The following is a 25,606-nucleotide window of genomic DNA, read 5'->3' on the forward strand; positions in this document are numbered from 1 at the left end:
CCTCTAAAGAAGTAATACCACATGGACACAGAACAAAGAAATGCCTAGTAAAGCATGTTGGCTAATTATGTTCCTGAAAATAGAAGATTAGGGGTCAGACAGTATCCCCCTTTTACACATAACAGTGCTGGATTTTACCCAAGATCTTTGCTCCCAGAAAAGAGCAAGAAGTCTGCCAGCCAGTTGTGTTCCAGGAAACTGCTTATTGCAAAGAATCATCCTTCTCTAAGCCACGGGGAAGCCAGGCACAGATCCTCCAAATTCCCATACTTTGTCTCATACCTGGTTAGCTGGACTGTTTTGTCCCCAATGATCAAGGAGGAGGAGGAGGAGGAGGAGGAGAAGAGGAGGAGGAGAAGAGGAGGAGGAGAAGAGGAGGAGGAGAAGAGGAGGAGGGAGGAGGAGGGAGGAGAAGGAGGAGAAGGAGGAGAAGGAGGAGGAGGAGGAGGAGGAGGAGGAGGAGGAGGAGGAGGAGGAGGAGGAGGAGGGGGAGGAGGAGGAGGGGGAGAGGAAGAAGGAGAAGAAGGGAAAGGGGAACAGGAAGGAAAAGGAGAAGTTCTTGTTACCCAAACATTGGTTAAATTTGTGTCCTTTTTCAAGTCTCTGAATTTTGACCCGCCCTTAAACTGTGACAGTGTACAAGCCTCCTAAAGGCCCCTTCCCTCCTCTCATTCTCTCTACTCCTTATGGAAAAAAAAAAAAAAAAAAAAAAAGGCTTTTTCTGCCTAATCCCCAAGAGCTATGGGACCTCTTGGTCAGACAGTTCCCCTATTACAATGGTTCTTCTCCCTGGCACGTCAATTCCTCTCTCCTGCCTTCCAACAAATAATCCTTACAAACCAAGTTTTTTCTTCTAAACCCAGATTTGCTTTTATTAGACACATCGTAGACAGCTGAAGGAGACCGCTTCTCCTGTTCCTGTGTGGTCTTACAAAATGAGGGTGTATTCGCAGCCTAAGCAGGCGAGATGTAAAGACTTTTTAGCAAACTGTACATGGAGCAAATGATTATTCATTATCCCCTTTCCTTGATCCCCGATGCCTGCTGTGAAGCAGCCGTGAGGCCCCAAATTTCCAATTGCATTAGCTGCTTTTCTGTCAGTTAAGACGTGTGAATTCTCATCAGCACTACTTAATTAGAATTTAAAAACGGTCCAAACGAACTATAAAATAATAAGCTCTAATGTTTGTCTCTGCCGCTAAAAATCACAAATAATAACAAGCAAGGCTGATCTAGCCCCCTACCGCCGCCCATGCTGGCAATGAACTGTCATCCGTGTGCCGTCTACTCTGGCACATGGAAGCCACTGTCCCCCTTTTGTCATTCATTTCCCTGGTGGATAAAAATTACGTGCCTGGGACTGCGCTAGCCACACCACAAGAACTGGGTTTAGTCCGTTGAGATACGTGAAAAGAAGGCATTGAAAAAAAGGCGTTCATACCTACAGGACCCGTGTAGACTTCGTTGGGTTTTGGTTACAAAGCATTCATATTCTCTCCCTCCAAACACCCTGATTTCAAAGGAGGAATTAGCCTTGTCTCCCACAGACACGGCTGACTTTAATCACTGGTCCTGTCCTGCCTCATCCCAGGCCAAAGGAGACCGCAGGTGACCCAGGCCAGGCCATTTTCTCCCTGGAGTTTGGTCCTTGAGTCAAAGACACAAGAGTTTAAGACGGCTGGGACCCACTCACGTGAGGTGCTCCCTGCTCATCAGACTGAAACTGCGTACCCACCTGTTGACTCCTCCACTTCCTGTTCCCAGGCTCCTGCACCTGCCTGTGTTCCGGACTATTCCCCAGCCTGTGTTCCTGCCCACAGCTTCCAATAAAGTTCCCTGCACTCAAGGGAGCCTCAGTCGATTGCTGGCACGTTAGAACTAGTATTAAGCACATTCCCCTTTAAGGTCCAGCTGCACTAAAGCACGACTCATTTTCTAATTCTTTCACGGTAGCAACATCTGCCTGATCTTCCTGGTCCTTGTCTCATCAGTCCCGCTAGACTCTTTGCAATTCTACTGGCCGTGTATTTTGCATTCTGCTTTAAGTTGCAAGGCTGCTCATTGTAGAGTTTGATAAGAATTTGTATTCTGGAAAAAATTCAGTCATTTACATGCGTCATGAATCTATATTCTAGGGAGGAATATATCGATTTCAAAAAAAAAATATATGTGTGTGTGTGTGTATATATATATATATATATATATATATATATGATTAGTATTTGATTATGAAAAAACTTTCTTAAGAGAAACCATGGTGCTTGATCTTCTAACAAGCAAATACAGTGTAAACGAATTAGTATAATAATTATAATCATTAACCAGAAATTAAATGTTTATTTAGGGTTTATTCTTCTAATTTAGCTTAAAAGATTTGTAATGTACTCATAATTATTTAGTAATATGTCACTATGTAATCTTTAGACAATGTTTCAGAAACTAAAGTAAAATTAATTGACACATACATTTTATATGTATATAAATATACATAGGTGGATATATATGCATATATTTATACAAGAATATATATTTACATGTTATATACGTGTATTTGTATGTATGTGTTATGTTTTATACACATAAAAGTTTATATGAAAATACATGCATATAAATATTTTTACTTTGTTACCACATGTTAATTAATTTAAATTTAAACTAGTTTGGGGTGTTTGGGTGGCTCAGTCGGTTAAGCTTCAGACTTCGGCTCAGGTCATGATCTCATCGTTCGTGAGTTCGAGCCAGGCATTGGGATCTGTGCTGACGGCTAGGAGCCTGGAGCCTGCTTGGGATTCTGTGTCTCCTTTTCTCTCTGCCCCTCCCCTGCTTGCACTGTCTCTCTTTCTCAAAAATAAATAAACATTTAAAAAATAAGAAATTTAAACTAGTTTATAAGTTAAACTAGAAATAGTTTATCTAAATAGCTTTTTTACAATAAATGTTGAATAAATTTTACAATAAATGTTCAAAGGCATATTTAACTGAAATCTTGTGTAAATAGTATTTTTTTTCTTTAAATCAGAAACTGAAGGTACTAATAAAGAGCTGGCTCACTTAAGTAGTTTATTCTCAAACCATTTTGGTGGATGCCCCTAAATTTTAATTTACAGCATCACTTTATCCATTTACCTATATGCACCTCTTCCGTGAGCTCAGCCAGACATTGCATTATAAAAAGTTAAGCGTGGAGGCTTAAGGAAAAAGTTTTATAGCTGACGTAGGTACCTGTTTACTTATGGATTTAGCTTTCATTTTTTTTCACCAAGATCAGCAGCCATCCTATTGACGTCCCTCTGTGTGCAGGAGCCGTGCTAAAATTACCCTTTGATGGAAGTTTCTCTGTGAGTTAGTGGCCCACTCCCAGGAGAGGATGGGTTGCATGTGTAATTAGGTTTCCCTCCTTTTTAAGAAGCACTGCAAAGAGGGAGTGGTTAGGGACCCAGCCTGCCCCTGGCCCCTACATGGAGATTCAAATTAAACCTCTCCCACTTGCTATCTGTGTCTCTGTGGAAAGTATTCAACTTCCAATGTTGCAGGGGACTCACTGGTGCAAGGGGAAAGCAGTCAGACCTACCCCAAAGGGCTCTGTGAGAAGTTAATTAGCGCCCAGTAAGTGTACAACCCCCAACAAATAAAAAAGAGCAGCACAAAGATTAGTTATTTGTCGTGGTTGTCACAGAAGCCCCTCACAGTTAGTGATTGCAAGCCCCACCCCAGGTACTTGTGGATGTTTCTTCAAAAGCCTGGCTGAAAGGAACCCATAGGACTGTGGATGCCCACAGGGATACAGCACAGGCTTTCCTGATACCCTGCACTATGTCCTCTGTTAATACAGACCTTAGAGACCCCACCCACAGCATGTCCCAGGTGCTGTGCTGAGAACCATGGACCACTTCATACATCACACTTTGTACATTCTGTGATGTTCCACAGGATGGAAACATCCCCTTCTCTTCTGGCATTTGACTCAGAAATGGTTCTGTCTTCCCACCGCAAGTCCCGCCCCCCCACCCCCACCCCGCGCCCCGCCTCGCCAATTTTTAACGGATTCTGTTCCTTTTGGTCTGTTCCTTGGTTTGCCTCTTTCACTTTGACCCTAAAATGATGAAAAGCAAGTTTGGGAGCACTCTACCAATCTGCAGGGCATGGTCACGGCCTCTCTCTGCTCATCTTACTCAACTCCCTCCATTTCTTTCTATTCTGCTTGCTTTATTTTTATGACTCATATGACACGTACTTTACCTTTTTTTAAAAAAAAATTAATGCTTATTTTTGAAAGAGAGACAGAGACAGAGCACGAGCAGAGGAGGGGCAGAGAGAGAGAGAGGGAGACACAGAATGTGAAGCAGGCTCCAGGCTCTGAGCTGTCAGTACAGAGCCCGATGCGGGAGAACCCACAAACTGTGAGATCATGACCTGAGCCGAAGTCAGATGCTTATTAACCTGAGACACCCAGATGCCCCTACCTTGTGTTGTTGTATGAATCATTGTGCCTCAACTTCTCTTTGCAAAGGTGGAACATTGAAAAAATAATTTAATGTGGCATCTCATACAGTTTCGATAGAAAAGAAAGTATCTAAAATACCATTTGTGTTGCTGCTGATACAAATGGGATTTTCTTACATACGCTTGTAGCTGAATGTATTTCTTATGTTAAAAAAAGCAACAGTAAAGTCAGAGGTAAATTGTGCATGAGCTGGAGGAAGTTAGGAGGAGAACCATACATGTAGCTAAGAGAACAGAGGTGTGGGCTCTTGCTGGTCGGGTCTCCGAGTTGAGGGGCTGCACAATAAAATGCTCTATTTACCTCCCACCACTGGGTGGGACTGATTTTAAAAAATAATAAGCTGTTGTATTTGGCAAAACTTCTGCACCATAAAACTTAAAAGACTATGATGGCACAAAAACAAACACTCGGGTCAAGGGGACAGAAAAGAGAACCCAGAAATGGACCCGCAAACGTATGGCCAACTAATCTTCGACAAAGCAGGAAAGAATATCCAATGGAATAAAGACAGTCTCTTCAGCAAGTGGTCCTGGGAAAACTGGACAGCGACATGCAGAAAAATGAACCTGGACCACTTTCTACATCATACACAGAAATAAACTCAAAATTGATGAAAGACCTAAAAGGAAGACAGGAAGCCATCAAAATCCTCAAGGAGAAGGCAGGCAAAAACCTCTTTGATCTTGCCCACAGCAGCTTCTTACTCAACACACCTCCAGAGGCAAGGGAAACAAAAGCAAAAATGAACTATGGGGACCTCATCAAAATAAAAAGCTTCTGCACAGCAAAGGAAACAATCAGCAAAATTAAAAGGCAACTGACAGAATGGGAGAAGATATTTGCAAATCACAGATCAGAGAAAGGTTTAGTATCCAAAATCTATAAAGAACTTATCAAACTCAATACCCTCCCACCCCCAAAAATAATAATCCAGTGAAGAAATGGGAAAAAGACATGAAGAGACACTTCTCCAAAGAAGACATCCAGATGGCCAACCGACACATGAAAAAATGCTCAACACTGCTCATCACCTGGGAAATACAAATCAAAACAACAATGAGGTACCACCTCACACCTGTCAGAATGGCTAACATTAACAACTCAGGCAACAACAGATGTTGGCGAGGATGCGGAGAAAGAGGATCTCTTTTGCCTTGTTGGTGGCAATGCAAACTGGTACAGCCACTCTGGAAAACAGTATGGAGGTTCCTCAAAAAACTAAAAACAGAACTCCCCTACAACCCAGCAATTGCACTACTAGGCATTTATTCATGGGATACAGGTACACTGTTTCTAAGGGACACATGCACTCCCATGTTTATAGCAGCACTATCAACAATAGCCAAAGTATGGAAAGAGCCCAAATGTCCATCAATGGATGAATGGATAAAGAAGATGTGGTGTATATATATATATATACAATGGAGTATCACTCGGCAATCAAAAAGAATGAAATCTTGCCATTTGCAACTACATGGATGGAACTAGAGTGTATTATGCTAAGTGAAATTAGAGAAAGACAAGTATCATATGACTTCACTCATATGAGGACTTCAAGACACAGAACTGATGACCATAAGGGAAGGGAAGCAAAAACAATATAAAAACAGGGAGGGGGGACAAAACAGAAGAGACTCTTAAATATGGAGGACAAACTGAAAGTTACGGGAGGGGTTGTGGGAGGGGGGACGGGCTAAATGGGTAAGGGGCATTAAGGTATCTCATCCTGAAATCATTGTTGCACTATATGCTAACTAATTTGGATGTAAATTCAAAAAATAAAATTAAAAAAGAAAACTTTCAGGAAAAAAAAAAGACTATGATAGAAAGAAGAATTTTTAAAGGAAAAAGTACCCCACTATATATTTTGAAGACCTTTAGAAGCAACCGTGATTCACATTTTAATGGAGACATATCATATGTAACAATCTGTACCCTGCATCCATTTTCCAGTTATGTTCTATTTTGCGAGCAAAGGCTCTGAAACATGAATGGAACCCAGTGGTGTGATATTTGGGAAAAGTAAAACAGAGATTATAATACTCGACTTGTTTCTGCTTTAATTTCCCAACTATGCTCCCAATGATTTTTTTTTTTTTTTGATCAAAAGCTAAGTTCAATAGGAAGCTGGAAAATACCTTTCTTCACTGTTTTTATTAATGGATTTCACCTTTGGAGTATGAATAGCCACTTTCCCTCAAATCACAGGATGGAATATACCTGTATCAATTAACCTTTTCTTTTATTAACTTTTATATAACTTTTCTTTTATTAACTTTAATACTTATGTTAATAAGTATTCAAATTCTTTATATATATACATATACATATGATCTGTGCTATATGTATAAATGTTATATGTAATATAGCACAGATCATAAGTTAAAACAAGAATATTAGACAATATACTGGCACCTTCATTACAATGGTCTCTTATGGATTAAACTGATTTCCCCCTCAATCTAAACCCTATTCTTCAAGCTTGCTATTCTCTTAAACAGGAAACCTCCTTCAATACAACTTTATTTTTTAACGCTTCCACTTTTCTCACAGAGCAAACAAAAGCAATAAAGAAAATGTCTCTATCTGCTCCGAATCTCAAAAAATAGCATTTTAAATCGATCTTCCATGAAAACAGATTTTCAGCTAAGGAAGAGTCTACTTATCTCTTCTTGAAAACAACAGCTATAGCTCAAATATTTCAAACGCTTTACAAACAAAATCCAAACATCCCCCATGGAATTATAGGAAGCATTTTGTTTATTTGTTTTGGCTTTCTTTTCATCGTCTCCAAAGGTTTGAGTGTCAATGAAAAAGCAGAAAAAAGATAAAAGAGAGACAAAAGTACTTGTATGTCCATATTGCTGAGGAAGATGGGGACATGGCACAAATTATATTTAAATTTTCTATATGACAAGTGTCAGGTGGTAAGTATTACTGAGAAACACCATTTATTTTCCTTTAGTACTTTTTGTTTCTTCCAACAGAAACTAGTATAGTTTTGACTATAAAGATTCTGAAATGGGACACCTGGGTGGCTCAGTCAGTTAAGCGTCCGACTTCAGCTCAAGTCATGATCTCACGGTTCATGAGTTCAAGCCCCGTGTCAGGCTCCAGAGCCTAGAGCCTAGAGCCTGCTTCGGATTCTGTGTCTCCCTCTATCTACCCCTCTGCTGCTTGCGCTTCTTCTCTGGCATTGTCTCAAAAATAAATAAACTTTAAAAAATATTAAAAGATTCTAAAATGTGTTAGTGAATGATGGGTATTGTGACCATTAAAATATGAAACAAATCTATTGAAAGCAAGACATCAGCATACATAATGTTTTACTGAATTACTATATGATGGTATCTTAAGAAAAAGTGAAGTCTAGTTGACAAGTCATTTGTTTTTGGTTAACTGTGCATGTAGGAAAGTATATAGTCGACCCATATATAACACTGAGCAGCATGGTTCCACGTATATACATGGAGCTTTTACAGTACAGCACTACAAATGTATTTCTCTCCTTTATGATTTTCTTACTATCATTTTCTTTTCTCTGACTTTATTGTTAGAATGTAGCATATGATATGTGTAACACACACAATATGTGTTAATTGACTGTGTTATTGGTAAAGCTTCCAGTCAACAGTAGAGTATTATTAGCTAAAATTTTGGAGATTCAAAAGTCATATGTGGATTTTCACCTGTACAGCACCCCTGAACCCTATGTTGTTCAAGGGTCAAGTGTAATATGAATGTGGAGAATGCATATAACATGAAATAAAAAAATAAAAATTTACCCTAACACATCAGAAACATATTATCAGAAACAAAATACTAAGTACCGTGAATTTGATCCATTTGGACAGAAGTTTAATCCTTAGTGTAAATAATATATTCATTTTCTGCTATGATAGCATATCTTCAAGTGAAAACTAAGAATTCATACAAAATGGGACATTTTGACCCTCACAAATAGGACCCCAGAAATGAGAGTACTGAAGCACCCCTCTTTGTAACTATGATTCAGCTCGATACTGACACTGGGATAATTTAAAACTTTGCTGTATTACCATGCAATACAAATTCTACATTTGTATAGAAATGGAATTCAAATGTCTATACTTTCCCACATTTCAAGGAATTAAGCATTAAACATACTACTATAATATGTATGAATAACAACATCAGATAGTATGCTATCAAAGCCTCATTGCATTCTGGGCCAACTTCCATTCTGTAAAGAATTATCAACACAGTAAGTTGAAAATAAGTATTTTTCTTGCAAAAAGAGATGACTTCTCTTTCTCTACCAAAATGAAGCGCCAAACTGAGTATTTCTGAAAAAAATAGCAGATAAATTTCCTTTGTGTTGAAACAATGAATCACCAAGACTGACTAAAACCAAAGCATATTTATGTGTTCTAAAGAATCATGAATTGTACCTTAAATAGTAAAAAGTAGCTCAACATTTTATGTTGAGTTTGTGTTTTATTTTTATGATCAGCTTCAATTTATTTTATAGCTATTACATGACTAATTCGGAAAATGTTGTCTCCAAAAGTTGTACATTGAACTGTCTGTGCTTCATTGTGATAAAAATTAGATCACTTATGATCATTCTCTGTTGATAAGCTCTTCAACTTTGACCACATCTTTGTGCTAAGTATACTTAAAATCGGCTTGTGATTGCCGATACTTACAACAATTTAATTTAAAATACAGCAAATAAGAAAGACTACACAACTGAAGAATCTCTCAGATATAATAACATTCCATATGTTCCAGCTGGACATATTTTTGAAACAGCTTGCAACTGGTTTTATACGATAATACCATACCTGACGTATATAATACACTCAGTTCATGAGGAATAAATAAGACAAAAGAAAATAACCTTATTGCAGGGCTAGGGAAGCGGCCATGGTGAGAGGAGGTAGATAATGGAGTTTCACTTTATCACTGAGTTGAGAAATCAGCAGGATGAAGACGAGAAAAGGAACTGGCATCATTTATTGTGGGGAACCAAATCTTGCTAAATAAAGTCGACTGTCTCCAAGAAGAGAATACTGTGACCTTCCCACATATCGTTTTATCAAAGTCTTCGGTGGCCAGATAAAGAAACTTTTATTTTTTCCATTTGCTAAGATCCCAAACCAAGGAATTTTACAAATTTTATAGACTGCATCTTCAAAATATACCCTTCATCTAAACATCTCTCCTGCAGCTACCTTAACAACAGTCCAAGCCCCGGAGATCTCTCCCTGGACTCATAGCTCCTCACTTTGTCTCCCACTCAACAATATTTAAAAACTTAAGCCAGAACATTATTTCTCTGTCCAAATCCTTACAGGTAACACTGGCCAAAAGAAATATAATGCAAATCACATGCAAATTCAAATTTTTTAGTACCCACATTAAAAGATTAACAATAAAAACGGCGAGATTAATTTTAATATATTTATTTCACTCAATACACCCAAAAAATACCATTTCAGTGTATAATCCATCTAAAAGTATTAATGATATTGTCCTTTTATTGGGCGGGGGGCTACCAATATTTTTAAATCTGGTGTATATTTTATACTTAGAGCACCTTCCATTTGGACTGACCACATGTTAAGCACTCATATGCCTCATGGCTATGATATCAGACTAACAGTTCTATGGACTTTGTATCTTCCACAGGGTAAAATGTTAAATCCTTCAAGTGGCCCATGATATCCCATATAACTCACTTCCTATCTTGATATGACAACAGTCTCCTCCATCTGGGTTTTCGCATCAGCAGTGTCCTCTCTCTGGGAAAATGGCCGCCACCCCCACACATCATGGTAACCACATGGCTGTCTCCCTTAACTCCTTTCTGCTCTGATTTCAGCTTATCACAAGGCTTTCCTCCATCATCCTATGTGAGACAGGACCTTTCTTCCATAATTTCATATTGTTACATATTATATATGAATTTATTATTATTCTATTTGCTGTTTTCCCCCCATAGAATGGAAGCTCCATGGAGCACAGACTTTGCTTAGCATACTCACGCTTCCAGTACTTAACAACCGGTAACTACTTTTTATTTAATTAATAGATTTCCAGCATTGCATATGGATATTAGGACTTAGAGAGTTTAATTGGCCAGAGACCTGTCACCTAGTCACTGGTGGGTGGGGCTTGAGCCTAGGGTCCCTTCAAGAAGAATCAACTTCCTGGGTGAGGGTGGGGGAGGGGGGGGAGTTAATATATCATTTAGGAATTTTACATGAGATTTTCTCTGAAGTGTTTTCTTATAGGAATCTGAATAGAATAAATAAGCATTTTTTTTTTCTATCCAGAGAGTGTAACACTCCAAATTAGGAATTTGCAAGTTAAAGCATATTGGCTAACTAAATTCAGGCAACTATCTGTTTTTGGAAATAGAATTTTACTTACATAAGTATTGTTATTAAAACCATTGATTTAAAATTATTGTTTTTAAATTTGAAATTACTGTTAACACTTAAAAAAGTATAATGGAAAGGGGTGCCTGGGTGGCTCAGTCGGTTAAATGTCCGACTTAAGCTCAGGTCATGATCTCATGGTCAGTGAGTTCGAACCCCGTGTCGGGCTCTGTGCTGACAGCTCAGACCCTGGAGACTGTTTCAGATTCTGTGTCTCCCTCTCTCTCTGACCCTCCCCCATTCATGCTCTGTCTCTATCTCAAAAATAAGTAAATGTTAAAAAAATTTAAGAGGTGCCGGAAGATGGCGGCGTAGGAGGACGCGGGGCTCACAGCGTGTCCTGCCGATCACTTAGATTCCACCTACACCTGCCTAAAGAACCCAGAAAACCGCCAGAGGATTAGCAGAAGGGAGTCTCCGGAGTCAAGCGCAGACTAGAGGCCCACGGAAGAGGGTAGGAAGGGCGGCGAGGCGGTGCGCGCTCCACGGACTGGCGGGAGGGAGCCGGGGCGGAGGGGCGGCTCGCCGGCCAAGCAGAGCCCCCGAGTCTGGCTGGCAAAAGCGGAGGGGCCGGACAGACTGTGTTCCGACAGCAAGCGCGACTTAGCGTCTGGGAGGTCATAAGTTAACAGCTCTGCTCGGGGGGCGCCTGGGTGGCGCAGTCGGTTAAGCGTCCGACTTCAGCCAGGTCACGATCTCACGGTCCGTGAGTTCGAGCCCCGCGTCAGGCTCTGGGCTGATGGCTCAGAGCCTGGAGCCTGTTTCCGATTCTGTGTCTCCCTCTCTCTCTGTCCCTCCCCCGTTCATGCTCTGTCTCTCTCTGTCCCAAAAATAAATAAACGTTGAAAAAAAAAAAAAAATTAAAAAAAAAAAACAAAAAAAAAAAACAGCTCTGCTCGGAAAGCGGGAAGGCTGGAGGACAAAGGGAGGGAGAGCTGCTGAGCCCCTGGACGGCAGAGCTCAGCTTGGCGGGGAACAAAGGCGCCAGCGCCATCTCCCCCGCCCATCCCCCAGCCAAAATCCCAAAGGGAACCAGTTCCTGCCAGGGAACTTGCTCGCTCCGCGCAAACACCCAACTCTGTGCTTCTGCGGAGCCAAACCTCCGGCAGCGGATCTGACTCCCTCCCGCTGCCACACGGCTCCTCCTGAAGTGGATCACCTAAGGAGAAGCGAGCTAAGCCTGCCCCTCCAGCCCCCGTGCACCTTGCCTACCCACCCCAGCTAATACGCCAGATCCCCAGCAACACAAGCCTGGCAGTGTGCAAGTAGCCCAGACGGGACACGCCACCCCACAGTGAATCCCGCCCCTAGGAGAGGGGAAGAGAAGGCACACACCAGTCTGACTGTGGCCCCAGCAGTGGGCTGGGGGCAGACATCGGGTCGGACTGCGGCCCCGCCCACTAACTCCAGTTATACACCACAGCACAGGGGAAGTGCCCTGCAGGTCCTCACCACGCCAGGGACTCTCCAAAATGACCAAACGGAAGAATTCCCCTCAGAAGAATCTCCAGGAAATAACAACAGCTAATGAACTGATCAAAAAGGATTTAAATAATATAACAGAAAGTGAATTTAGAATAATAGTCATAAAATTAATCCCTGGCCTTGAAAACAGTATACAGGACAGCAGAGAATCTCTTGCCACAAAGATCGAGGGACTAAGGAACAGTCACGAGGAGTTGAAAAACGCTTTAAACGAATTGCAAAACAAAATGGAATCCACGATGGCTCGGCTTGAAGAGGCAGAGGAGAGAATAGGTGAACTAGAAGATAAAGTTATGGAGAAAGAGGAAGCTGAAAGAAAGAGAGATAAAAAAATCCAGGAGTATGAGGGGAAAATTAGAGAACTAAGTGATACACTAAAAAAAAATAATATACGCATAATTGGTATCCCAGAGGAGGAAGAGAGAGGGAAGGGTGCTGAAGGGGTACTTGAACAAATTATAGCTGAGAACTTCCCTGAACTGGGGAAGGAAAAAGGCATTGAAATCCAAGAGGCACAGAGAACTCCCTTCAGACGTAACTTGAATCGATCTTCTGCACGACATATCATAGTGAAACTGGCAAAATACAAGGATAAAGAGAAAATTCTGAAAGCAGCAAGGGATAAACGTGCCCTCACATATAAAGGGAGACCTATAAGACTCGTGACTGATCTCTCCTTTGAAACTTGGCAGGCCAGAAAGGCTTGGCACGATATCTACAGTGTGCTAAACAGAAAAAATATGCAGCCGAGAATCCTTTACCCAGCAAGTCTGTCATTTAGAATAGAAGGAGAGATAAAGGTCTTCCCAAACAAACAAAAACTGAAGGAATTTGTCACCACGAAACCAGCCCTACAAGAGATCCTAAGGGGGATCCTGTGAGACAAAGCACCAGAGACATCACTACAAGCATAAAACATACAGACATCACAATGACTCTAAACCCATATCTTTCTATAATAACACTGAATGTAAATGGATTAAATGCGCCAACTAAAAGACATAGGGTATCAGAATGGATAAAAAAACAAGACCCATCTATTTGCTGTCTACAAGAGACTCATTTTAGATCTGAGGACACCTTTAGATTGAGAGTGAGGGGATGGAGAACTATTTATCATGCTCCTGGAAGCCAAAAGAAAGCTGGAGTAGCCACACTTATATCAGACAAACTAGACTTTAAATTAAAGGCTGTAACAAGAGATGAAGGGCATTATATAATAATCACAGGGTCTATCCACCAGGAAGAGCTAACTATTATAAATGTCTATGCGCCAAATACCCGAGCCCCCAGATATATAAAACAATTACTCATAAACATAAGCAACCTTATTGATAAGAATGTGGTCATTGCAGGGGACTTTAACACCCCACTTACAGAAATGGATAGATCATCTAGACACACAGTCAATAAAGAAACAAGGGCCCTGAATGATACATTGGATCAGATGGACTTGACAGATATATTTAGAACTCTGCATCCCAAAGCAACAGAATATACTTTCTTCTCGAGTGCACATGGAACATTCTCCAAGATAGATCATATACTGGGTCACAAAACAGCCCTTCATAAGTTTACAAGAATTGAAATTATACCATGCATACTTTCAGACCACAATGCTATGAAGCTTGAAATCAACCACAGGAAAAAGTCTGGAAAACCTCCAAAAGCATGGAGGTTAAAGAACACCCTACTAACGAATGAGTGGGTCAACCAGGCAATTAGAGAAGAAATTAAAACATATATGGAAACAAACGAAAATGAAAATACAACAATCCAAACGCTCTGGGATGCAGCGAAGGCAGTCCTGAGAGGAAAATACATTGCAATCCAGGCCTATCTCAAGAAACAAGAAAAATCCCAAATACAAAATCTAACAGCACACCTAAAGGAAATAGAAGCAGAACAGCAAAGGCAGCCTAAACCCAGCAGAAGAAGAGAAATAATAAAGATCAGAGCAGAAATAAACAATATAGAATCTAAAAAAACCGTAGAGCAGATCAACGAAACCAAGAGTTGGTTTTTTGAAAAAATAAACAAAATTGACAAACCTCTAGCCAGGCTTCTCAAAAAGAAAAGGGAGATGACCCAAATAGATAAAATCATGAATGAAAATGGAATGATTACAACCAATCCCTCAGAGATACAAACAATTATCAGGGAATACTATGAAAAATTATATGCCAGCAAATTGGACAACCTGGAAGAAATGGACAAATTTCTAAACACCCACACTCTTCCAAAACTCAATCAGGAGGAAATAGAAAGCTTGAACAGACCCATAACCAGCGAAGAAATTGAATCGGTTATCAAAAATCTCCCAACAAATAAGAGTCCAGGACCAGACGGCTTCCCAGGGGAGTTCTACTAGACATTTAAAGCAGAGATAATACCTATCCTTCTCAAGCTATTCCAAGAAATAGAAAGGGAAGGAAAACTTCCAGACTCATTCTATGAAGCCAGTATTACTTTGATTCCTAAACCAGACAGAGACCCAGTAAAAAAAGAGAACTACAGGCCAATATCCCTGATGAATATGGATGCAAAAATTCTCAATAAGATACTAGCAAATCGAATTCAACAGCATATAAAAAGAATTATTCACCATGATCAAGTGGGATTCATTCCTGGGATGCAGGGCTGGTTCAACATTCGCAAATCGATCAACATGATACATCACATTAACAAAAAAAAAGAGAAGAACCATATGATCCTGTCAATCGATGCAGAAAAGGCCTTTGACAAAATCCAGCACCCTTTCTTAATAAAAACCCTTGAGAAAGTCGGGATAGAAGGAACATACTTAAAGATCATAAAGGCCATTTATGAAAAGCCCACAGCTAACATCATCCTCAACGGGGAAAAACTGAGAGCTTTTTCCCTGAGATCAGGAACACGACAGGGATGCCCACTGTCACCGCTGCTGTTTAATATAGTGCTGGAAGTTCTAGCATCAGTAATCAGACAACAAAAGGAAATCAAAGGCATCAAAGTTGGCAAAGATGAAGTCAAGCTTTCGCTTTTTGCAGATGACATGATATTATACATGGAAAATCCGATAGACTCCACCAAAAGTCTGCTAGAACTGATACATGAATTCAGCAAAGTTGCAGGATACAAAATCAATGTGCAGAAATCCATTGCATTCTTATACACTAACAATGAAGCAACAGAAAGACAAATGAAGAAACTGATCCCATTCACAATTGCACCAAGAAGCATAAAATACCTAGGAATAAATCTAACCAAAGATGTAAAAGATCTGTATGCTGAAAACTATAGAAAGCTTATGCAGGTAATTGAAGAAGATATAAAGAAATGGAAAGACATTCCCTGCTCATGGATTGGAAGAATAAATATTGTCAAAATGTCAATACTACCCAAAGCTATCTACACATTCAATGCAATCCCAATCAAAATTGCACCAGCATTCTTCTCGAAACTAGAACAAGCAATCCTAAAATTCATATGGAACCACAAAAGGCCCCGAATAGCCAAAGTAATTTTGAAGAAGAAGACCAAAGCAGGAGGCATCACAATCCCAGACTTTAGCCTCTACTACAAAGCTGTCATCATCAAGACAGCATGGTATTGGCATAAAAACAGACACATAGACCAATGGAATAGAATAGAAACCCCAGAACTAGACCCACAAATGTATGGCCAACTCATCTTTGACAAAGCAGGAAAGAACATCCAATGGAAAAAAGACAGTCTCTTTAACAAATGGTGCTGGGAGAACTGGACAGCAACATGCAGAAGGTTGAAACTGGACCACTTTCTCACACCATTCACGAAAATAAACTCAAAATGGATAAAGGACCTGAATGTGAGACAGGAAACCATCAAAACCTTAGAGGAGAAAGCAGGAAAAGACCTCTCTGACCTCAGCCGTAGCAATCTCTTACTCGGCACATCCCCAAAGGCAAGGGAATTAAAAGCAAAAGTGAATTACTGGGACCTTATGAAGATAAAAAGCTTCTGCACAGCAAAGGAAACAACCAACAAAACTAAAAGGCAACCAACGGAATGGGAAAAGATATTTGCAAATGACACATCGGACAAAGGGCTAGTATCCAAAATCTATAAAGAGCTCATCAAACTCCACACCCGAAAAACAAATAACCCAGTGAAGAAATGGGCAGAAAACATGAATAGACACTTCTCTAAAGAAGACATCCGGATGGCCAACAGGCACATGAAAAGATGTTCAACGTCGCTCCTTATCAGGGAAATACAAATCAAAACCACACTCAGATACCACCTCACGCCAGTCAGAGTGGCCAAAATGAAGAAATCAGGAGACTATAGATGCTGGAGAGGATGTGGAGAAACAGGAACCCTCTTGCACTGTTGGTGGGAATGCAAATTGGTGCAGCCGCTCTGGAAAGCAGTGTGGAGGTTCCTCAGAAAATTAAAAATAGACCTACCCTATGACCCAGCAATAGCACTGCTAGGAATTTATCCAAGGGATACAGGAGTACTGATGCATAGGGGCACCTGTACCCCAATGTTTATAGCGGCACTCTCAACAATAGCCAAATTATGGAAAGAGCCTAAATGTCCATCAACTGATGAATGGATAAAGAAATTGTGGTTTATATACACAATGGAATACTACGTGGCAATGAGAAAAAATGAAATATGGCCTTTTGTAGCAACATGGATGGAACTGGAGAGTGTGATGCTAAGTGAAATAAGCCATACAGAGAAAGACAGATACCATATGGTTTCACTCTTATGTGGATCCTGAGAAACATAACAGAAACCCATGGGGGAGGGGAAGGGAAAAAAAAAAAAAAAAAAAAAAAAAGAGGTTAGAGTGGGAGAGAGCCAAAGCATTAGAGACTGTTAAAAACTGAGAACAAACTGAGGGTTGATGGGGGGTGGGAGGGAGGGCGGGGTGGGAGGGAGGGCAGGGTGGGTGATGGGTATTGAGGAGGGCACCTTTTGGGATGAGCACTGGGTGTTGTATGGAAACCAATTTGACAGTAAATTTCATATATTAAAAAATAAAAAAATTAAAAAAAAAAAATTTTAAAAAAATATATAATGGAAAGAAATAATGTAGTAAAAACCAAAATTTAAGTAACAGTATAAACATTACAAAAATCTCTTTCAAATGTATTAGTCTATTAACATTAATATTTATAATAGGAATATCTGTCCCTTTAGAGTGTCTGGACCTCAAAAGCAAGGAGAGGGTAAAAATGATCAAAGCTAATGTGTTTATTGATCTGCCTTTCCATTTGACCTTTCCCCTCAACACCAGTCTTTATTACACTGATTTAAGAAAATATAAGTGTGAGCATTTACTGTTTACTGTTTCATAGACTCTCTTCCCAAGAGATTTCATAATTCTCATCCTAGAAATGTGTGTCTCGGCTAGATTTCTGAAGTATGTTTTGTAGCCTTAATTCAAGGAGCCATAAATTAGTGACACAGACACATTTCAGATGCGGTATCAATATTTCATGGAGATGGGCTCTCCTACGCCAAATCAATAACTACTTCAATAAAGTCTACGGTCGCTGAATTTTCATATCGTATTTAGAAAGTAAGAGAAGTGTTTGAGCAACTCTGTGACCTTAATTTTCAATTCCAATTCATGCTGGAACACAGTATTTCTGAAACTCCTTGATGCATACGCTTCAAAAAATGCCATTTCTGCAGATTCTTAAAGATTTAAATTTTAGAATCCCAACCTTCTTCTATTCATTTGGGCTTCATGATGAAGTGGATGGAGAAAGGAGACACGGACCCCAACATTTCCCAGCTTCCTCTTCACACACTACCGCCAGTCCTTTGCTGGTCATAGCCCGGTTTCCCCATCCTCATCCTTACAGCCCTGTCCCACCCCTTAACCTCAAGCATTTGTTAAGTCAGAGCCCACAAAGAGATAAATCCTAAATTTAACCTAAAGTACTTGAGAACATAGACATGAAAGAGCCACCTGCAGCCACAGATTCTCACTGGAATTTGCTGAATAAGTTAATACAATTTAAAAGAAACATGTTTCATTACAAAGGAGCGTTGGTCTCCCATAAATTCCCTAAACCCGAATAACAAAGGTAGTAAAAAAACAAAACAAAACAAAACCTGAAAGTGTTCAGTAGAGCCATTTATGCCAGGGGCATGGGGAATAATCATTACCATCACTATAGCAACGCTGATTTATAAGGAGCATTCTGTTTTCCAGGCTTTGTGTTCTTGGCCATCAAAGGATACTGACCCCCTTTACAAAATCTTCCCCATCATGAAATGATTGTATTAGGTCATCAAATTTTTATTTTATCAACCCTCCCGGTTTGTACTGATTTCACACTTGCCAAGAAAACTATGGATTATGATCTGGCCTCATTTATGGGTCTGTCTAAAGGAAGAAAAAAAAAGTGATGATCATATGGAATTTAAGTTTCCTTCTTATGGATAAAGATATGGGGACTATAGAAAATGTCTTTGATGGGGGCAACTGGGTGGCTCAGTTGGTCAAGTGTCCAACTTCGACTCAGGTCATGATCTCCTGGTTTGTGAGTTCACAACCCTGCATTGGGCTCTGTGTTGACAGCTCTGAGCCTGGAGCCTGCTTCGGATTCTGTGTCTCCCTCTCTTTCTCTGCCCTTCCCCTACTCATGCTCTGTCTCTCTATCAAAAATAAATAAACATTAAAAAAAAGAAATAAAAAGAAAATATCTTTGATGGTAATGTGACTTGCCATCTAAGAACGTCTATAGGAAACAACGTGCTGGTTAGTCTGGTCACTGGAACAATAAATTCTTGTTTTATTGAACAAGCTGTCCTTCTGTTGTCTACCTCAGTTACTGTGTATTTTTATTCCTCCCCTGGACACTAAAGGGTGTTTGGTGCTTCATCAGGCTGAATCAGATCTAACAGTCCTTATCAGGACTACCAGCAGCTTTCAAAAAGGAATCAAAAAAAACTACAGACCACAGGATTCCAACCATAAGACATTCCGGACCAGGCAAAACCAGAGAGACAGTAAGAAGAGCGGTGGTTGCCAGGGGAAGAGAGGAAAGGAGGGATGAAGAGGTGGAGACACAGGACGTTGACAGCAGTGGATCTATTCTGTGTCCCGTACAGTGACACACTGTACGGGACACAGTGATAGGTAGAGGCCGTTAGCCATGAGTTCAAACCCACAGTGTGCACACCGGCAAGAGGAAACCTCACATGCACTATGAGTTTAGGGCGTTTACGACGTGTCCATGTCGGTTTGCTACAAAGGCGCCACTAATTCTGAGGCACGATGTTGACAGTGAGGGAAGCTGTGAGTGGGGGGCACTTGGGAATCCGCTGTGCATCTTCTGCCTAGTTTCGCTGTGAATGTAAAACTGCTCTAAACAAATAGTCTATTTTTTTAAAGGGATCAGAAATTTTTGTGCTTAAGAATCTCTAAATTAACACAGATTTTTAAAAATTGACACTAAGGAATTAGGCATGTGCCTGCTATACCATCCTGTTATCCAGAGCACTCTGATTCATCATCATAACCAGCGAACGCTGCATAGAAGAAAGAAATCCCAACATTCACTATGAGAGTCTAGATCTTGATTTTGTGGCCCTGAATGATTCAACCACACAACTGCTGACAAATGATGCTATACTGCCTAAATGTACCTTTAATTTTATCAAACACAACACAGGATTGACATCCTTGTTCCAATTTTCTAGACGAGGAAGTGTGGCCCTAAGTGCTAAATCTCTTGCCTGAAGGTCACACAGTTACCCTAAGTTTCAAACTGGTCAGGTTGAACCCGTAATCTGAGCTCCACACTAAACTACCCTCTGGAAAAAACTGGAATCTCTATCTTCACACTCCTGACTGGCTCACTAACCTCGGTGTTAGAATATCTGTTATTTACTGAATATTCACAATTCTCACTGCCCTACATGGCTTATATTATTGAGTTCTTCACAACAATCCCACGATATAAGCTTCACCAGCTTTTGTGAACAAATGATAAGACATGGTAAGGCCGACTGGGGAAGACCAAGGCATCTTGATCGTGTTCCAAAACTGATATGTGACACGAAGTCTAAGCTCCTTTCACAGGGATATATTTCTTTCAAGACTAGAAAGCTGCCTGTTCTTTCTCATTCAGGTCTTCCTTTCCACTTAAGAGGGGGAAAAATCATAAAACTGCTATGAAATCATACTTCTACATTGCCATTTCTTCAGTTTTCATAAATTTTGTCTTGATATGAGAAAGGGGGATCATGATTTAGCTTGTATAAAATTTCCATTCAATAAAATGGATAGGGTGCCTACTACATAACTTGAATGACAGCAATGAAAATACAGGACAGCATCCTATCCTCATGGAACTTATACTTCGGTGGGAAATTGACGTAGAGTGAAAATATTAGTTAATGCTTTGAAGACAAAGAAAGCAGAATGAAGGGTTAGAGGTTGAAGATGGTTGTACCATATTTTGATGGTACAATCGGAGAAAGTCTGCTTCCATAGATAACATTAAAGCAGCTAAGAGACAGGCGTGATTCTAGATTTTTTTTCAGGTGTAAATCAGCTATTATTTTGACAAGAGGTTAAGTGTACATAAACCCCTTCTGTAGCGGTAACCCAGACACTGAATGATTGATATTCCAAGCATAAATATTGAGAATCCTCTTCTCCACAGGACATTGTACATGGCGCTCGAAGGTTAAGTTTGTGGCGTAGTAAGAGATAATTGTTACAGAGTGCATGCTTTTATTACAGAAGAAATACTCAGGCATTCATTAAGCTTTTCTTATTGTATACGACACATAATTACTAAAAGTTTCGCCATCTGATATCTGAAGCTTCTTCTGGCAACTTGGAAGTGAAAGATATTTTGCTAGAGAGAAGCAGTGAGAAATTGGTACCTGTCAACCTGAACTCAAGGGAAGATGCAGAATTAACAAATGAGTGTCCATCTAAAAATTATGAAATGATGGCAGGCTAGGTTGGCCGGCTCAGAGTGAACTAGTAAAGACATTTAGTAATCTTTGATAGCATTCAGAGTATCAGAGAACTGTGGCTTCATAAATAGTCCCAACTTTGTCTGATTCAACAATGACATGTTAGGTATACACTGTTCAAAAGGCACAATGTGGCATATTTTCTAATATTGTCTAAAATTAGTCTCCTTGGTTTTTGAAAGAATAAGACTTGGCCATCTAGAGCCATCACTTTGAGAAATAACATTCCCTGGGCTCACTGGATTGATGACTCAATGAGTTTTTTGAATCATTTGGGGCTACAAAAAAATCAAGATATATACTCTAATAATGACTCTTAAGATTCCTTTCTTCTCTGCAGCGTTTTGAGGTTATGTTGATGCATCGGTCAAAGCATCCTGAATAACAGCATCATCTCACATCTAATTTCCATACCTCTTTGAAGGCACTCTCAGAATCTCCACGTATTTTAAGTGAAGCTCTCCATTTCAGGAAAAGGGTACACTGAATTATTAAGATGGTGTTTTATGGGTTTAATCTGAACACTGTAGTGATTAAAATGACCTAGTGCAATAAAAATATAGCTATATGAATATAGACATATAAGTAAGCAAAAATCCATTACTCTGTAAGGTCTTCTATCTTTTTCTCCACCAGAGTCGGGGGCACGTTCGAAACGATCACCTGCATGTCCAGCTGGTTGACCACAGAGACCTGCAGGGAGGAGAACCAGAGCCCGTTGAGAACTAACGAGCATTTTTATAACCATTTCTTTCCTACTATGCATAGACCCAGTGGCTCCCCATGTTTCATTTAGGAATAAGTATCTTTAGTTAGACAACCGCCATTGGATGTTGGGCAGGTGGAGATGGGTAGACTATCATTGCTTACTTAGAAGTAACAGAGCCCTAAGTGACTTCTACTCTTGTTGGTTTGTGTGGGTTTTTTTTGTTGGTTGGTGATTGTCTAAAGCATGAAGGAAGGCACGTTTATTTTTCTAATCGGGTTATTTAAGAACACTCAGGATAATGGAAAACACAGGTTTTACAAATCTCGGGAAAGCATTCATCCAGTGTGACTAAGAAGCTGAGATGTGAGTAGTTAGAATAATTCATTCCATGGGATCATTAGACAGCCTTCATGTCTGCTTCAGCAGATGCTGGGTTTGTTACATCCCTGAATACTGGCTTTGTGTATCATGTACAACAAAGGTATTTAAATTTTTACCAATCCTAGATCTTATTTATGTTACTTTCCCAGTGCAGTGGTTAGGCAAATATTTCCAGAAATAAACAGGTCATTTTTGAAGCAATTCTGCTTATAAAATTCTGCTTATAAAGACTTTTTAAAAACATATTTCTATTATTGTTGGGTTCAATCTCTGTAATGGATTAAAATTACAAGAAAGAGTCAAAAGAAGAAAAAGTAACATTTGTGAAGCACACATTCTAAAATCAGAGGTTGCCAGTGTACGTATTATTTCTAAGTTCTTCTAATTCTTCCTAATGAACTTCTTAGCTTTCCTTTTTTTATCTATTTGTGCCCAGGTACTTCAGATAGTAGTGGCCAATAAAAAAATTAATGTAAGCCACACATACATGCAGATATGTAATTTAAAAGTTTCTGGTCCCCACGATAGAAAGATTAAAAAAATAGTGAAAGCCATTTAATAATACACTTCACCCAGTATGTTAATAGATTATCATCCCAACACACAACCAATACAAAACAACTTATTGAGACATTTTACATTTTTTATACTAAGTCTTTGAAGCCCAGTGTGTACTGTATGCGTACTTACTGTACGTCTCAATGTGACACGGCCACATTTCAAGTGCTCAGTAGCCACAGAGGACAAGTGACTAACACACTGGACAGCAAAGCTCTAGAAACCCTCACCTTCTCTCGCTGGTCACTGTCTCTCCTGACTGGTCTCTGGTGCCATCTCATTTTTCTTGAAAAGGAAGAGGCAGCTTAATAATCTTTTTTAGACAGCTTTGTATAGTCTTTGATACAACACCAAAAGTCAAGTGCTAGTCTGAGTGTGAAATTGAAAATCGGGTTTAGTTACATTAAAACACATTTATCTATCTTCCACTTTCAATGGATCTTTACCCACAAATGATGCTTTAATATCATGCATTGGTCATTTGGAAAATGCCGGTTCATTAACACAGATTCTTCAAATATTGAAACACTACATAATACAATATCAAGAAAAATGTCACATTCCTTAAAATGACCACTGATCTCATGGTCTTTAATAATGGGAAGCTGTCAGGCTCACACTGGTGACTGACTACAAGCTTTCCAATATTCTTTTTATCTTTAAAATTTATTTTACTTTTATTTACTTTCATTTTTTTAAGTATATTCATTTATTTTGAGAGCAAGAGAGTGCGCAAGAGTGGGGTGGGAAGGGCAGAGAGAGGGAGAGAGAATCCCAAGCAGTCTCTGCACTGTGAGCACAGACATGAGGCACGATCCCACAAACCACGAGATCATGACCTGAGCTGAAGTCAGATGCTTACCGACTGAGCCACCCAGGCGCCCCCAAGCTTTCCAATATTCTACTTTGCGCTTGGAAGCTTTGATGCTATCAGTAGCCACAAATACTGTCCGTTGTTTTCCTTGAACTGACCGTCTCACTTCATTCATTTTTGTGTAAATGTCTACCAAATATTCAAGTCTGAATAAGCCTATTTTATCTCAAGTTATTTTTTCAAAGCAAAAGCTATTGCGTAAAAAAACAAAAACCCAGCCAATTCAGCTTACATAATAGTTCTCCTTCAGACTGCCCTCTACGTCCTTAAACAACAGAAGTGTTCGAAGCATACTTCCCATTTCATTACACAACATATTGAAAAGGTATTTAGTCAAGAGTGGAGGTTTGTTAAAATTAATCAGTTTTACTGCTTACGAGTAAGGACACTCCTCAAGCTTTTTTTTTTTTTTTTTCCTGTTTATGTATGACTATGAAGGATACAGTGAAAATAGTGGGGCAAATGCAATACAGTAAAAAAGTCAAACAATGCCCTAGCAGTCTCATGAAAAAGGTTTTGACTCCACCAAACCCCAAAATGATTGGGGGGGGGGGCTCTCGGCACTCCATGGACCACACTTTGATAACTGCCAATTTACACTGTAAGACAGAGGTGATTCACCCGTTGAATGGGCACTGGGTACCCTCTGTATGTTAGGAATTATTCTGGGCACTTGAGATACATCAGGGAATAAAATAATTAATTAAAAACAACAAAAAGCTATCCTCATGAAGTTTCTGGGTGGAAATACGAACATGAATATAAATCCACTGTAAAGAGAAAACAATTAAGAGGTGTGATGTTACACAGTTGGCTGCAATTCTGAGCTGGATGGTCTGAGGAGGCTCCAGTGTGAAATACATCCTTGCAAATATTTGGAGGAGATGAGGGAGCTAGTTCTGAACACTTTGGGGGAAAGAACATTCTAGACAGAAGCACTGCAAAATCACAAAAGTGAGGGCATGTATGCCTATTTGGGGAACAGCAAGTTGGCCAATATTACTGGGTCTGAAGGACTTCAATGGAGAATAGAAAATGATGTCAATGAAGGCCAGATTATCCAGGGCCTCATAGTCTTCTGTAATGACCCAGGAATTTCTCTGAAAGACCTGGGTGATAGGAAAAGCTTTTGAGCAGAGAAACAAGAGGACCTGAATTACCTTGTAAGGGATCACTTTGGCTGCTATATTAACACCAGACTTGAGTAGGGGAAGAGAGGAAGCATGGGGGCAAGTTACTGAGTTTGTGAGATGACACAGGTGAAATAGGAGGGTGGTTTCAACCAGGCTCCAATAGGAGAAGGGTTGAAAAATGTGTAGATGACATATACATTTATATATATATATATATATATATATATATATATATATATATACACACACACACACATGCATACACACACACACATATACATATATATGTTCGTCACACACACACATATATACATAACATTTATGAATCCCACAGTATTTACTGAGGGATTCATTGTGTGCCTTAGGAGAGAAAGGAATCAAGAGCTTTTTAGCCTAAGGAACACAAAGATGATCTGGTCATCGAGTAAAACTGAGGAGACGGGGAGGGAGGGATGACAGAGTGAAGAGATGTGATGAAGAAGAGGAACTCAGTTCAGGAAACATTAAATAGGCATCTTCACCCAACTTTCCAGTGTGCACACAGATCTATGAATT

General features: G+C 39.8%; 1 protein-coding gene across 18 annotated transcripts in view; it reads right to left on the reverse strand.

The window, feature by feature from the left end:
• Window positions 1-25,606, reverse strand: part of PCDH15 (protocadherin related 15) — a 1,681,879-nt gene that overhangs the window by 39,685 nt on the left and 1,616,588 nt on the right. For all 18 annotated transcript variants that reach the window (XR_008425054.1, XR_008425055.1, XR_008425056.1 and 15 more), the window contains one exon: window positions 22,001-22,089. Coding sequence is in view for 15 of the 18 variants with exons in the window: in XM_053910276.1 (XP_053766251.1) it covers window positions 22,001-22,089 (89 nt within the window). In the remaining 3 variants the exon portion in view is untranslated. The remainder of the gene's footprint in view (window positions 1-22,000; window positions 22,090-25,606) is intronic.

Source organism: Panthera pardus, unplaced genomic scaffold (genome assembly GCF_024362965.1).
Source record: "Panthera pardus isolate Hobbes unplaced genomic scaffold, ASM2436296v1 HiC_scaffold_22, whole genome shotgun sequence".
In the NCBI taxonomy this organism is placed as follows: Eukaryota; Metazoa; Chordata; class Mammalia; order Carnivora; family Felidae; genus Panthera; species Panthera pardus.